This window comes from Delphinapterus leucas, chromosome 12 (assembly GCF_059928025.1).
Source record: "Delphinapterus leucas isolate spDelLeu-1000000601 "Yukka" chromosome 12, BTC_Dleu_Yukka2, whole genome shotgun sequence".
Lineage (NCBI taxonomy): Eukaryota > Metazoa > Chordata > Mammalia > Artiodactyla > Monodontidae > Delphinapterus > Delphinapterus leucas.
In genome coordinates, this window is record NC_143140.1 from 51151673 (window position 1) to 51168498 (window position 16826).

The 16826-nt window shown below is 39.7% G+C and overlaps 1 protein-coding gene across 1 annotated transcript; it reads right to left on the bottom strand.

Moving 5' to 3' along the window:
• Nucleotides 1–11668: 11668 nt before the first annotated feature.
• On the bottom strand, nucleotides 11669–16400 carry HS3ST5 (heparan sulfate-glucosamine 3-sulfotransferase 5). Its single transcript, XM_022554776.2, has 2 exons — nucleotides 16270–16400; nucleotides 11669–12752 (listed from the first exon to the last, which is right to left on the bottom strand). Exons 1-2 carry the CDS (start codon nucleotides 16374–16376, stop codon nucleotides 11822–11824), a joined length of 1038 nt encoding a protein of 345 aa, XP_022410484.1. The 5' UTR covers nucleotides 16377–16400; the 3' UTR covers nucleotides 11669–11821.
• Nucleotides 16401–16826: the final 426 nt, after the last annotated feature.

Here is a 16826-nt window from a genome sequence, read left to right on the forward strand (position 1 = left end):
CGCTGTGGTGTAGGGCTCTGCCTTTCAGAGGAAGTTCCACACTACAGCATTGGCACGGTGTCGTGGAAAAGTGGAACTGTGGCCAAGGAACTCTGGCTATCCAAGTGTCTTCAGAAGAGTGTCGTGGTCATCCTAAAGAGACTTCCCTTTCTGGAAATGAGGTGACTTGGCTACTCTTGAAACTGGATTTAAAGTCACTGTAAACCCTAAATCTTCATTTTCATCCCAGATCCGGTTGAGTATAAACCTCACATATGTAAGTGCTGGACTGAGCTGTTTATTTCAAAAGATACTATTCAATTTAAAGGTATTTTTCCTCAAAGTTTCTTTCTATATATAAAGCCAAAATTAAGTTTGGTACTCATTAGGATTTACATCTCCCCATTCCACTGCCGCTGAAATCTGTGCAAGAAAAGTTAGCTCTTGGCTCTGAGGTTGCCAGTTACACAGTAATCTATTTTGCAAATGAAAGTTTGTATTTAACTGTTTTGTTCACTAAAAACCTTACAGTGGTTACACATATTTAATTTCAGAAAGTTTAGAGTTGGTCAGAACATATTTTGCAATATCTAGTGCCTAATGTTGCTTTTCTCATGTAATAAAAGGTGGTCTGGAAAAAAAATGTCAAAAAATAAGTCAGAGTTTTTCAGGAACAGTAGTCTAATGTCATTTGGAGGTAATGTCACCAGTCCAACTGTGACCTCTTCGTCAATGTGAGTCTTGGAGCAAATGGCCCTCCCTGCACCCACTGTGATGGGTCCTACACTAAATGCACGTATCTACGATCATCCATATTTGGTGGGCTCTGAGTGGTATCGTGCATGAGAAGCTATTTTTCAGCAAATAATTAATTTTCAAGATTCTTGATATTATTTAAATAAATAAATAAATAGTTATAATTTTTTCATTTGAAAAAAATTTTTTTACTTATTTACTATGGTACAAAGTGTGAGTCTGTGGCCTTCAAGGGAAAGGGAAATGTCGATGACAATACTTGTCCTATAGTTGCTTACAATGAGAAGAAATGTTAAACAAAGACACCATTCTCTCTCTCTCTGTTTTTAATTTCCTGGCCCCACGGCATGTGGGGTCTTAGTTTCCCGACCAGGGATAGAACCTGTGCCCCGTGCACTGGAAGCACGGTGTCTCAACCACTGCACTGCCAGTGAAGTCCCAAAGACACCATTCTCTTAATGATGCTGCGTTTACTAAGACAATAAAGTCGACACCTACATTTTAGAATAGAGAATAATGGTTCTCCACCTGGGCTGCTTATCTGCAACCTGAGGGGTAGGAACTGGCAGAAACATTTCTTTTGAGTCTCTGCCAGAATTAGCTGTGAGATACTGAAATAAGCAGCCCAGTGGGTAGATGTTAACCATATTACCATCCTGCCCTGACAGGTGTATTTCTATTGACAGGTGGATACTCAGGTCAAGACTGTTCATGTATTCACAGCTGCTGCCTCTTCACTTGCTGAATTTTCCAAAATCATTCATGCATCAAAGTGTGTTCCTAAAAGATTTGCCTGTGTCTATATGTTGTAACCATTCAACTGAGATGCAAGAATCAACTAGATTCAGGGAATGACAATTTCAATTTGCAGGGACTTCCACTATTAGAGTAGAAATAAGTAGATCATCCATGGTCTGGTTGTTTTATTTGGACATATGGAGCCTTCATCAAATAATTAGCTTTAATCATTCGTTAATTAATATCTAATAATGATTTCCTAAATGTGTCAAAACAAATAAAAGTGGGTGTTTGTTCTACTCTGTGACTGGAGAGTTATTGTGTATACGAAGATTCCTGTTTTTTTCTAGTGTCTTTGTGGCCTATGAACGGTCTACTTCTCTTTGAGTCCACCGTATTGCGTCTGCACATTCTCAGGCTAAGATGTGTTAACATGAAAAAGAGGTAGAAGTGTAATTAAAAACGACAACAATGAGCTGTACGTACTTCTATACCATTAGTGAACTAAGCTGTTCACCTTTAACACTGTAAAACCCTAAACAGTGATATTCAGCGCATGGTTCACTGTGATGAAAGTGGAAATTAGTTTATTGTTTCGGTCATTATTTTTGAAATTCACAATTTTACTTTATGCTAAATTAAGTGTAAAATTTAACAGTTTAATAGAGAAAGTTTAGAGATCCATGTCATTGAGGGGCCAGGACTCATATAAATAGCAGTTGACATCTGCTGCGTCACTGTCATATATTATGAGACATAAAGGAGAGAAGTGATTTAAACTGTCATGCTGGTTCCTGGCATGAAAAGGTCTTTGAAGTGTAGAGTCTGAAGCTAGCCCTTGGTTCTTAGCATCTGTATCTTACAATGCATTAAAAGTATAATGGGCGTTCAGGAGCCCAGCAAAAGCCTGCATTATGTCCATTGCTGGGGAACATGTCTGGCTGTATGGTGGGTTGGCCACCAGAGATCTATTTGCATAAAGGACTTTAGAATCTCCTGGGCAGAGGTCCCATTCTAAGGGAAGAAAGAGACAGGCAGACAAGCTTAATCCAGCAGTAAAGTCTCCATCATCATAAGGAAAAAGTCATTAATCTGTTCAATCCACAAAGGTTTATTGAACACCTATTATGAGATTCTGAGTTTACCATGGTGTCTGTTACTCAGATTTGTCTTCCACTCTAGCCTGACCTTATGGAGAGGGTGGATTCTGAACACAGAGTGGAAGGGGCACCTTTTTTGGTATCTACATAGGATGGCTTTTGTACTTTTTAAAAGGGAGTATAACATGAGAGACAGGATCTCCCCCCGGCTCCGCCCCTTCCACACACACACACCACGCATACCCATACATACATTGCCATAGGTCTTTGGGGAAGTGGAGATGGTGGCAATGCCAGCTGGGAAGCCACAGTGCCCAGCAGGGTTGGCTGCAGTACTGACAGACAGCCACTCCTGACGGTGCCCTGTGGTGCTGGCTGGCTGTGTGTCAGCAGAGCTAAGGAGCTGTTGAGGGTTCCTGAATGCTCTGAGAGCACGTTGCAGGGGCCAGGGCCCATGTTGGGCATGAGTCAGCCAAAGGGATGGAAAAAGAAGTAATTTCACATAAAGAGTTGTTAAGCTTTCTCCAAATATTTCAAAGATATTGTTTGAAGGAGAAATTGGAAAGATTGAAGTAACTTTTTTTCAGGACAATCACGTAGTCACCAATTTGACCAATTTCAACAAACTCTATCCAAATTAAGGGTTTGTGTAACTGAAGTCAGCTGGTCATTCTGTGGGTATAAACACAGATAATGGTAAGTGGGTGTCTGGTCCCTTTGCAGTCTTTCCCATGACGTGACTCTTTCCCATGCAGAGCACCGGGGCTATTCTGTCATGATGATTCTGGCCCCTCACCTCAAAAACCTTTTATTTTCAGTGTTGTTTCCCAGAGAGAGTTATCAATGCCATACTCTCAGAGTTTTAGGCTTGGAGGTTTGTACTTACTAATTTCACACAATTTAAAATTAGTGCCTCAAGCACAATAGATGCAGATAATAATACCAAGTAAACACATTGTTCTTAAATTTATGTTTAAATTTAAAAGTAATAAAAATGGGGCCTCCCTGGTGGTGAAGTGGTTAAGAATCCGCCTGTCAATGCAGGGGACACGGGCTCGATCTCTGGTCCGGGAAGATCCCACATGCCGCGGAGCAACTAAGCCCGTGCGCCACAACTACTGAGCCTGTGTTCTGGGGCCTGCGAGCCACAACTACTGAAGCCCACGTGCCTAGAACCCATGCTTCGCAACTAGAGAAGCCACCACAATCAGAAGCCCGTGCACTGCAATGAAGAGTAGCCCCCGCTCGCCACAACTAGAGAAAGCCCACGCGCAGCAACGAAGACCCAGCGCGGCCAAAAATAAATAAATAAATAATGAAAAATAACTCAGAATCTAGTGATAGGTGTTCAATTAACCTTTGTGGATTGAGTGAATGAATCACTCTTTCGTTATTAATTATACTGTTATCATATAATTATTTTCATTATTAATATTAATGATTATTACTGTGCTTTCAGAGGAACCTGATACAATTCCAAGGTGGAAGACTTGTGATGATCAAGCTGAAGAGTAATGTGATAATCACATGAGGATGAGACACTGTTATAGAATTGTCAAGAACCACACACACGCATGCACGCACATACACACGTGTCCACATGCACAGCACACAATGGTGGCAGGTATAATATTTTCCATGTGAGCACCTTCAAAATCCTTGAATTAGCAAGACAAATAAACATATATTTTTTACCACTGAAACTTATACTATATGTAATGACACTTTAATTAGGCAAATTGTATTCTTTTATCAAAATATTTGTTTCCAGATCAGTTAATGTGCTTCTGAAATATTAATTTATTGAATTTTCCTTTTCTTTATGTGCACTCACTGTGTTTGGCTGGACTGTGACACCTTTGGAATGTAATTTTTAGACGGCAGCTGTGCAAATTTGACAGATAATCACTAACAAAAGAATGGTTTTGATTAGTCCCATAATGAACTATTATAATTAGCTTCTTTCAACAAGCTTACAAATACAAATATGTCCATAAATATTACATGTGTACTAAATGTGTGTACATTTTAATTTTAATGCTAATTCATATTTTTATACAGACTCAATACACGTTACCATTCAAGGTTGATTAAGTACAAGAGGGTTGAAATGCAGCCAATAAAACAAGATTAGAAAGAGATTAGCAACAAATTTTAATTAGAAAATTGCCACCTCAAATCCTTTTAGGAAGTAGGTAGACATAAATAATAAATAGAACCATTTAGAGGCTTTTCTTGACAAGTGGCTGGAATTCTGGAGGGCTGTATTCTAGTCACACCTCTAACTCTGGCTTTCCTAGTGACCTTTAGTAATTGTTTGGTAAATCTTTCAGAAGCTAGGACATATTAGGTGATCAATAAATGCCTCTGAATTTCATTAAGGTCAGGAGAAAGAATCTCAGGTTGTTTTCCTCACCGGACAATTTCCAAGGCCATCTGGAAGAGATCCTGGGACCAATCTAAAATAAGGCTCCTGGCTCTGATCTTTGGAGACTTCAGATATTTTGGATCGAGGATAAATTTTATGGACTTTTAAGAAGACCGAATATGTTTCAGTTTTTCAGCGTGAAAACCAAAATGTTAAAGATACTTTTAAATGTCACATAATCTAGACCTTGCCGTAAAGTTATCTGCAATTTACCATTAAACTGTTTCTTACCTGTTGGGCTTCAGTGGAGGTGTCCCAGAAGAAATGAGACTTGCTCTGTGTTTCAATGACCAGGGAATTATCTCCTTGAGGGTCACTCTGCCTGCATTCACCTTTGGGAACTTGCAGGGGCGCTACCCTTCAGGTCCTATGCTTCAGGACTTCTGCTTGCTTTGTTTGGAAATGCCCTTTGTGACTGACGGCTATTGCTCCCTCACCCTGTGATGCTGGAGGAGAATAAGCTAATTAAACACACCAGCATTTGCTGAGTGCTCTGTTTCCCCTGATTTCTTGCACTCATTTTCTAAGGCTCCTAGAACAACTTACCACAAACTTAGCGGCTTAAAACAACAAAAACTTATTCTTTCACATTTCTGTACATTTAAAAGTCCAACACAAGTTTCCCTGGGCTAAAATTAAGGTGTTGGCAGGGCTATGTTTCCTTCCAGAGGATCTAGGGAAAACTATTTCCTTGCTTTTTCCAGCTTCTTAAAGTTGCCTATATTCCTTGGCTTGTGGCCACCTCTCTCCATCTTCAAAGCCAGCAATGCTGCATCTCTCTGAAGGTCCCCAAAGTCTAAACCCATTTTTCCATTATCATCATCTCTCTGACTGTCCCCTTTTCTCTTTCTCTCTCCTACCTTTAAGGACCCTGTGGTTACATTGGGCCCACCCAGATAATCCAGGAAGCTCTCCCCATCTCGAAGTCCTTCACTTCATCACATCTACAAAGTCCCTTCTGCCATGTAAGGTAACATATTCACAGGTTCCTGAGGTTAGGATGTATATGTCTTTGGAAGGAGGGCGTTATTCTGCCTATCACCCTTCTTATTATCATTATGTTTCTTCAGGAATGGAGGAAGATAAAGTTGTTTTGTGAATTATTACTATAATTGTTATAACTTTCACTGTGATAGAATCACGGTTGAGAGATGTGGTCCATATTTGCAGAAATGGCCACGATAATTTTCTGTCCTATACACACTTTTGTGTCATCCCCTCTCACGCTGACTATGGGCTTGACCATGTGGCATACTCTGGCCAATGAGAAATAACAAACAGGATGCAAACAGGTGCTTGAAGAATGCTTGCGTGTTGGGATTTGCCATCTCTTGCTATTCTTTACACCCCTCTGACTACCATGAAGACACCCGAGTGAGTCTACTAAGAGGTGAGACACATGTAACCCAGGCACCTTTGTCATTGAGCCAATAGTCAGTATTGGCAAGTAGCACCAATCGATCAACTGCACAAGCCACCAACATTTAAGAGTGATCACCTTAGATCATCCAGTCACCAGATGACCTGCCAGAAACCACAGGTGCATGAGGAAGGCCAGCAGTGTGGAGCCCAGCTGGGCCAGACCAGAAGGACTGCCCAGATAAGAAACAGAATACTGAGCTAATCAGGATGTTTTGAGGGTGGTCTGTTATACAACAAAAGTTAATTAATGCAGGAAGTGACAGGCAAAATGGAAGCCAAAGCCAAGAATAAGGTTGAATAGAAAGAAAATTCAGTTACAAGGGAAAAGTGAAAAAGAATATCCCTTAAAGAAAAACCATAGATATGAAACTTTTGGGAGAGATTCTACGCACAGGAACAGCTAAGTACATTGAGTCTAACCCCTCTTTCCTCTCCGCCTTCATGCCCTCAACTCCGTGACATTCACTGTCAAAAGCATGCTCCAGTAATCGTTTTCATCTGATGGTATGATGTTATCTTGAAAGAGCTTAAACATCCCCTAATCTGATGCTCCTATTTTATTTAATAGAAAGCTCAAGCCCAAAGAGATGAACTGACTTGCCCATTTCACTTACATTTAGCTTATATTTCCTTTGTGTTCAATGAAACAAATCTATTTCCTAAACACTTTTGAAAACGTTACAGTACTTACAGGAGAATGTTGTGTTCAGTTTCCTTCTTTTTCCTGTATCTCCTGATATAAGTCTCAGGATGGGTGGACCTATAGCCAGAAGCTTGGTGGCAAGGAGAGAGTATGACTCTTCCATGGTCAGCATACCCAGAGAACTGTCTTTGAAAGGACACCTTTGCCTCATTCCTGGAAAAAATGAGCCAGAGATGGAGGATGCCATCCACGTGGCCTTACCAAAGAAACAGGCAGTTTTGCAGTTGGTCTTAAAGATTGTTCTCTGGTGCCTTTAAAGAAAAGGTAATGTAAAGCAAAGCTGTGCGCATTTAGAAAGGTTGGAGGTGAGCCAGCTCTTTGAAATGATGTTACCAATCTTCTGGGAGCAACTCACCTTCTTGGTGGACTGTTTTTAAAGGGGAATGACATGTATGTTTAGAAACAATAAACCCTTTCACCAACAGCTCCCCAAGACCTGGTAGACTGATATGGTTCACAAATTCAGACGTGATGGAACTAGCCCGATGAGGTACCAAGCATGCTGCTGCCTCCTTGATATGATTGAAAGGCTATTGCTTTTCGACTGAGCTGACTCTAAATAACAGACACTTGTTCTTGGAATACCAATCAGGTGCTTTCTGTGGGAAATGCATATTGCTCTCAGTTCAGTTCTGCCTTTTCAATGCACCAATCCACTTCTAATCATTATGAAATAGCACTCTTATTCCTTAAAGTTACGATAAAATGTAATTGGAAATAAATCTTTAAAAGCATAAAACATAAAGAAATTGTTCTTGTAAGATGTATCATAAGGTATAATTTATTAGGACCTTACCAAATGATCATATTTCGGACTAAATTTCATCCTTGCACTAGCTGTAAAAGAAAAGTTTGCTATAAAAATTCATAAACAGATACTAGGGGGCCTGAGTAACCTACTTAAGAGGACAGACTGTTTTGAAATACTTGAAGTAACACCCATTTAGGAAAACAATATGCCAATTAAGAGGCTTTTATTTTGTAAAGCTGGTGCAATTAGATATTTATTTATCAATGCACTCGTTAGTATAGTTTGGTACTTTGCCTACTTGGGAATAATTGCAATGAATTTGCTTTAAAATATTTTCACCTTGTTAGCCTGAATTGCTAAGATTTTGCTGTATTTAGTCATTTTTAGAGGGAATGTTTTCAGCAAAGTTTTCTTTTCTGCTTAGACTGTGTCTGTTTTCATAAGTGGAAAATGGCTGCTGAGTGTGTGAAAAGAGTACAAAAGGCTTCAGCAGGCAGACACGATTTACGATCATTTGAAATTTTCCATCCATGGAAAATTCTCAAATTAAGCTTATGAAGACAATCCAATTTAGCAGACTGATAAATGGACAAAGCACAAGCTCATTGGTAGGACTGGATTTGGGGCTGCACTTGTCCTTGGTTCTTACCTTCCCTTAGCACATCCCAGGAGTTTTTCACCGGTCCTGGAGCTTGTCCTCCAGCAGGGCCCTTGTTCCAGGGGCAGCACCCCAAGCAGTGCTCTCACAAGGCTCCATCAGCTTTAGTGGAAACTGTTCTGGCAATTGCTGGTCCATCAACATAACAGGTACCAAATCTAAGATCAGATGTGATTACAATGGATTTACATGCCTTTGCTTTATCACACATCACCTAAAGACCCTGATGTCTTAGATTTTTTCCTATACTACAGTGTAATTAGTGGGAAAAATTAATACCTTCATCAGTTGAAGGTTTTTGTGGGGTGATTTCAGGTGACTACAAGATGGGCTTGGAATATGATGCCTGTCTATGGGTTTGCATGTCTCCTTTTCTCTCTGTTCCCTACTCTCTCTCACTCCCTTGGGACTCCTGTTCCTGTTTGTACAATTATAATTGGAATTCCCTGGCTTCCAAAATGGTGTCGTTTCAGCTTTACAATCCAGCAGAAACCTCACCGTTGCTTAAACAGTTTTTTACTCTTTGCAGCTGGAACTGTTTCACAAAACCGTATGGTGCCACCAAGCCTCTGGAAGAAATGCAAAGTTTTCATGATGTAAAAGGAATAACTTACTAAAGAGAATCCTAGTGGATCTATTGTGATGAGCTGTAGATTCCTCTAGAGGTCGGTTACCTGTCTGATGACAACAGGAAACATTTTCTAAACAAGGAGGTTTGAAACCTCCAGTGGAGTGTGCTATTAAGGTCGTAGCATTTTTATTTCTACCTAGTTCAATCAGCAGTGGCTGTGACTGTTTTTTTGTTTTGTTTTATGTTTGTTTTTTTTTCAGTGAAATGAAACCTGCCTCTAAAAACATCCTCCTAGGCCAGGCGTCCTGTTTTAGGTATCTGTGAGGAGGCCCCAAGGTCTAAAACAACTCTCAAACTTATTTAACAACTGGAAACTGCAACACTTTTTTTTTTCTGCATGTGATGAAGAAATACTTGCTTACTGAGCTAAAAGCAACAAATTATAAAAGACAGCACAAGTCAAATAGAATCTTAGAATCAACTCTGATATATACTCTTGGTAGCAGCAGCAAAGTTGAAGAAAAATTTGGACTATAAAAGATTATCACTGAAACATTTCTATTCATTACTTTTAAAAATTTCTCTATGAGTCTAGGAAAAGATTGCTATTTTTCAGTTTTACTGGTGGAATACCTAGGCTGAGTTTTTGAAACGTCAGTGTTCCAGTCGAGCATACTTTGACAGTTACTGGTATAAAACTGTATTAGCTGTAGAGTGCTCTAGGAAGATTTATAATAAAATTAATGATAATGTGTTGATTATGTCCTTGAGTGTAGTATTCAATCAGTTTACTCTGACGGTTAGCTGAGAGTTGAGGCATAGAGAAGTCTGATGCTAAGTTCCTTATGTTTGATTTCCTTCACGGCTTAGATGAGAGTGATTGACATTTAGACCCAAGACTCTCACTCCAGACTCACTGTGCAGTCAGTGAGAAGCTGGCCTCTAAGCATGTGCTGGTGTCATGCCTGTTCCATGCTGAGAAAACAGCACCAATGCTAATTGAAACGGTAGAGATGATTACCAAGGCTGAAGCTTGAGAAGCAACATATACCGACAATGAAGGGCAAAGGGCTATTTATTTAGAAAAGTTCACCATCAATCACTGGACAGGATGAACAACTCATGGAGAAAATCAACACTTAGTACAATCAAAAGGGAATCCACTGTTATTTGCTAGGCACTCTCAATGTGAACAAAACTCGCTTAAACATCTTCCACTGGATAAGCAACCATGATTGTGAAAAATCCATCTTATTATTATTATTATTTTTTCTGTTGATACCTCTTTCCAAGGTTTTCCAAACTATATTTAAGCATCTATAAATGCAGAACAGTACAGGCTATCTGATGTTAGCAAGCACCCAATTTAGCATTAATTTCTCTGGATGGAAATCTGAGCCATATGTTTATGTTAGTAATAGCAACACTCCGTAATTTGATCATTCCTGAGCAGGCTGATGTAGTTTCATCTCAAAGAGGGAGTTCTGAGAGTTTGCGGAAGCATCAGCAGCTTTCAGTACAGAGGCTACACAAGTTTTCTAATCTTATTTAATTTCTCTATTGGTCTGACTTTGATTAGAGGTTCGTATAAAACTGTGATTCTTCTATGCCTTGATTATATTAAAGTATTTCTTGTCTGTCTCCTAGCACCAGGAGCAACTGCAAGTAAGTTAATTGTTACAAGGTTGTAGCAGAGAAGCACAAGTGCTCTTTGAGGTGGCTGTTATACTAGATTTCCAGATGGTTGAGATATTTTTAAAAAATATATCCAACCTTGCTTCATATCACAAGGGTACAGAAATCCAACGGAGAAGTGCATCTTTCCAAGTGCTCTCATGTGCACATAAACAGCTTTGACTTTGGGAGCCAGCAAGGGGCACATAAAACAAAATGAGTAAAAAAAAAATTGCACATAGAGTAATTTTAATCCATTCCATTTTTTAAATACCACAATAAATTTAATGTTCACAATAAATTAAATAGCCATATTCAGTTTACAAAATAGAATTAGTGTGAAACCAGTATTTACAACTATATACACTATGTACAGGACATTTCTCTTTGTTGACATAGAACACGGAAGTAAAAGGACTTGACTTTCCGATGTGTGACTGACATGCTACAAGTGACACCATGGTCCATATGAGAAAACGATAGTGCAAAATCACCACAGGAACTTTGGAACGATGTCAATTTTATGAGATAAGACATTTTTTTAAATAATAAGAAAATAGTATTTTCTGTTTTCATGGCATCAATTCAGCATCTGAATTAAAGAGTCAGCTTTCCCTTAGAAAAGAATGCATAACCGAATCCTCTACTTCCTGAAACTTCACAGCCATTGGTACATTTTCACATGTTAATCTTTTGGCTTAAATCTATGAAAATGGCAGGCGACAAATTCTGACTCAAAGGAAGACTAACTCTTTGAGAATAGCTGAAGTCACTTTCCCCCAGTACCACCACCTCTTCTTTTTGTAAATAGCATAAAAGATGCAACTATGTAGACAGCAAATTGGTTTGTTTTTTGTTTTTGTTTTTGTAAATTTTCAGTAGAAAAAGAGCTGATCTTATATTTGGTCACACACTGCGTATGTACAAGTATACATGGAAAAATGACTTGGACAGTTGTGTCTATAGGAAAAGTGCATATTTTAATCCAGACGAGACATTGTGTGTCCCCAGGCACAACACATAGTGTTGTATGACATTATTTTAGGGCCAGTTCAATGTCCTCCCAGTGATCTGGTAAAATTTTTGATTGAAAGGGTGAAAGAATTTGCGCAATTTGGTAATGACAGAGGGGTCCACCTCTGGATGAATGCGCCCCTTGCTGCCCGCCAGGCACTTATTAAAGATAATGTTAAATCGCAAGCAGTAAAACCCTCTGGTAGCATTGAAATACAAATTGTATTGACTTATCCTCGGGGGAAGATTTAGGAACTTCTCCACCAGTTGAAGTTCTGGCAGGGGTTCCGTGATGAGGCGATCTCCATCGACGATGTGAAATTGCTCAATTGGAAAGTACTTCAACCACCGTTCCAGATGTTTGGTGTAGACGCTGGTTCTTACTGCCTTGTACTTTGTGTTCACTTCGCAGGTATTAGGGTCTATAGCCAGCTTCTCAAACTTGTAATAGGTTTTATTCTTCCTCTCCTTCCCCTCTAGCACCTGAGTGTAATCAGAAATAGCTCTTGTGGTTGGCTCCCTGACAATGATCAACAACTTGATAGACGAGTTCATTTTGTAAATCCTTTCTGGAACTTCCTCCGTGATAAAATATGCTGGGCTCTTTTCAATTGTGATTTGCTGAGGGTAGGAAAAAGGCATCTTTTTCCTATACCACTCAATACCCTTGGCATAATTCTCATCATTGTCAAAAAAGTGGATTTCTTGAGAGGCTTTGACCACTGCCGGATGGAGGTTCAGCATCTCAAGCAGGGCCCTGGTGCCTCCTTTCCTCACCCCGATGATAATGGCCTTGGGGAGCTGCTGGACCAGGTCATGAAGGCGTACCTGCTCCTTGGAAGAGTTGCCCTTCCGAAACTCGTGCAGCAAGCCACGCTTAAACTGCAGGGCGCGCAGGGGGAATTCAGCCTGACCACGGGCTCCGAACCGGCCTTCGATGGGGCAAATGGGTTGTAGCCTGTAAGCAACAGAGAGATGCTCTAAGGAGCTCACTGCAACTAATTTCTCATTTCTCTGGTTCCCCAGTGAGAGTAAGACTTAAAATGCATAAATAAAACCACTGCTCCCTGCCTACTGCAATCCACAATGAACATATGTTTGGGAAATTTTATTTTAAGCAACTCTGTATTAAATGAAGCACACATAATTGATGGAATATTTTTATTAGTGTTTCTTAAAATTCTTATTCACCAAGCTCTTAATTGACTATAGCGTGTACTGACATTCACAGTACAGGACAGACAAGTGACACCAACCATACTAATAGCCTTTTAGCAGCCCACCAGTTAACATCATTTAGAAAATACGAAAGACGGAAGATTAGAATCTTCAGTTGGGAGGCTAAAGGGCAGCTAGGAGGCCCTTTTGTGGGTTTCATGTGGTATTATTTTCTTGCAGCTCAGCTGCACTCATATGACTCTGAAAAATCTTTTGAGATATAATCTGAAAAGAGGTCCCAGTCTCTGCCCTCGGCTATTTGCGTCATCAACCTGCAAAATTCCAATCTTGGCACTTGCTGAGCTTTCCATTATATGAGAATTTCTGCTTTTGGCCTTGGGGACAGCTAGAAGAGTACATATTTCTTCTGCTTCTCTTTCTCTTTCTATCTAAAAAGGTCAGGCTTATGTTTTTACTTTGCTGAACATAGGAGCAAACCGAATGCCAACAGCAAGTGCTGTATATCACCTACCACACCTGGGACCAGAAATCAACAAGACTCTGGCAGTGTCAGAAACCTCAGGTCCTCATTGTCAAGCCCATTTAAATCCGGGACTCAAACTCATGAAAGAAGCAAAGCAAAGGATGGAGCCAGAAAGGAGGATTTCCACTTCAACATTGCCCTAAGCAGTGAAAAAGCACCACTACTTTTTTTCGCAGAGAAAGTTGTGGTAACAATCACAGTGATATTAGGCTGGAGTGACTATTTAATTTGGTGTGGCCAATTTATATGGTTAGTAAATTGAATTTCCTTTGGGGTATAGTCTGCAATTGAACTGAATTCATTATAACTTTCCTAAGTTTATCTGAGAAGGTATTTTTGCTTTCTTGTTAAAGGGTATAGTATTAGTCGAAATGGCTGTTAAACCAATTCCTCCAAATGAAGCTTCTAGGTTGCCCTAATAATTTGGAGTCTGTGCTCCCCTCTCTGTGGCAATGAGGCTGTCTCTTGCTTTTCCCAAGAGACCCCACTGTACCTTTCTTATCTTCTGTAATGTTTACAATTAAAGGGAGAAGGGAAAAACCTCAAGGTCATGCCAAGGCATTTTGCAGAACTGAGGGGAAGGGGCTCGGCCTATGCAATGTTTAAACAGCTATCATAATGCTTAAGGAAATATATGAAGATATTTTACCTTTTTTGTGGGTTTTTTATGATTCTAAAAACAACGTATGCTCATTGTGGAAAACATAAAAATATGGCATACTATAAAAAACAGGGTTAATCACAGTTAATATTTTAGAGAAACATGAGTTTTGTTTTCATAAATTTGTTAATAGGATTAATATGTTAGAGCTCTAAATGGAAGATATATAAGGAGCAACACGTACATAGTCGAAGTATGTTTTCAATTGTGACGTTGATTGGGATGTCACAAATTCATCTTTTAGCTCTTGCTGGGCTCCGGTTGAGAATTAAACCCTAATCCCTTAAGGCATCCACTGAATGCAATGGATGGACTTCTCTCCCAGGCATCTTGAATGATGCTGTCCTTGGGAGAACTGAGGAAACAGTCAATCAAATTCTTTGCTGTAGGACTTGATTCTCTCACAGAACCCAGGCTGAGAGAGGCTGAAACAGTGTCTGCCCTGTCTGAGCTCGAAAGGAATTTCTCTACTTCTAGAAAAGGTCATTTTCCTTCTTTCCTTTATTTACCTTCTACCATGGGAGCTCGTTCCCTGCAGAACAATTGCTTTTTGGACTCCCTAACTCAAGATAGGAAAAAATATCATATTATTTCCACTCCCTAAAGAGTAGGCATGGACCCCAGACTAAAAAACATGAAATTTTAGGATTGGAAGGGACAGTAGAAGTAATTGAGCTCAGCCTCCCGCCCAGAGAGCAGGGTCTTCAGTTTCTAAAGGACAGGTCTGTGTCAGCATGTGTCAATTTTAGACAATCTGCTCAAACTCTCAAGTGAGAGGTTTTGAGAAAGCCCCCCAAGCAATCCAATTCCTTATAAAAGCTACCCCATTAGAGACTAGAGACCAGGTTAACAATGAAAAGAGTTATCAACTAAATAACTAATATGTTAATGATTGTTAGATCAATTACTCAATAAAGCAAATGATTAGAAGCAAACTAAAGGTATTGGGAAGAACTTGATATAAAAGTTCCATTATGGACATAGGACAATGGTACCACCTCAAGGCTCTTCACTAATAACAAGTCCTACTTTAGGGAACTACTCGGAGTCAGTGATAAGCTCTGGGTTATACCGTTTCCCATAGTGAGTAGGAAGTTTACTTAGGAATTTTGAATTGAAAAGCATTAAAGGGGTTCATTTTATCAGTCAAAATTAATACTGGCTGAAGGAAAGCAAAGACCACTGTTATATTATTTGTTAAATATTTCTGTGATAAGATCTATAGATTAGAAAAGAAAAACTGTAAGGAAGATATTTTTATTTTAATGTGTGGCTACACTTTTATAGAAAATGGGAATTGAATTCATGGGGAGCATACATCAGTTTTTCAAGAGCAAGAATTAATTTTAAAGGGCAAAAAAGGAAGCTTCAAATTTCAGAAATTAACTTCTCTACCCTTTCTAATCATACCGGATGTGGGACAGTCCAGTGGCATTCAAGCTGAAGCCAGGTGACACTGCTGGACTTCTGCAGGTCTAGTACCTCTCTCAACTGTTGGCTTATTTAGAGCCAAACACTAGCTCTGTAAATTTCCTCTCTGTGAACTTTCCACTGCTTTCTGGGCCATTACTCTGAGCGACAGACTCCTTGTCTGGTATGTTCAGCTCCTGGAAACCAGAGCTAATTAACATAGTTAAAACTCCCCCTGCAGCCATCCTTCCAGGGCAATGGATTCCAAACCTGATGAGCTCCTTTACAGTCTCATACATAATTTTAACTCTCTTGGTAGCACATTAATTGCCCACTTATAAAGTTCAAAATGTAGATACATAAATACATCATCACTATTTTGCTACGGCTAGAGGTCAACAACCAGATGCACACAGAGCTATAGTAAATGACATTTTTACTGTACATGGCTTTATCCCTTCTCTGAAAGCAAACAACACACACAGAATACAAATGGATCTTGATGAACACCTTGGTTTGAGCAACTTGGATCTCTTTCTTTTAAAGGCTCAATAAATCAAAATCAATACTGCAGAAAAACATGCTTCTTGGGAATCTTGAAGGAGGAAAACAAATGGATAGATTTAAAATTATGTCCTAAGGAAGTTGAAATCAAGAGACATTTAAAGTCATACAGGCATAAGTATGTGTTTAATCACCTACCTATCCAAGCTCCCAACTCTGGCGACTAGATACAGGAGACTCCCAACGGCAAGGCTTCCCAGCACCAGGAGCTTCTGTCTCAGCCATGCCTGCTGTTTGAATAGCATGGCCCTCCATCAACCTTCAGGACTTCTGCAGCCTGAGAGATGGGGATAGAAGGGGACTCATCAGCAGTCATCTCTTACTGGCTCTGTTGATTGTCACAAAGCCAAGCAGGGGTGGGAATACAGGGGATAAAGTGATGTCACACAAAGAACAGATGTCATACCAGCCTTGACAGCGTTCATGGACAACAGCTATTTAGCAAAACTTACCTACCTTTCCCTGCTCTGTGTTATAAGATCAAATGCTAAACCAGAGGGAAGACACTAACTAGACAGAACTTGCTGGGCAACTGTCAAAGTACACTAAAATGCATATATAATTTTAAATGCATATATATGTAAATATATATATGTTTTTGTTGTTAGTCATTCAAAGAATACTGATAAAATGAGCAACGGAGCAACCTGAGGTTTAGCAGCCGGGCAACCAGTAAACTAAAGGTTCTACTTCAG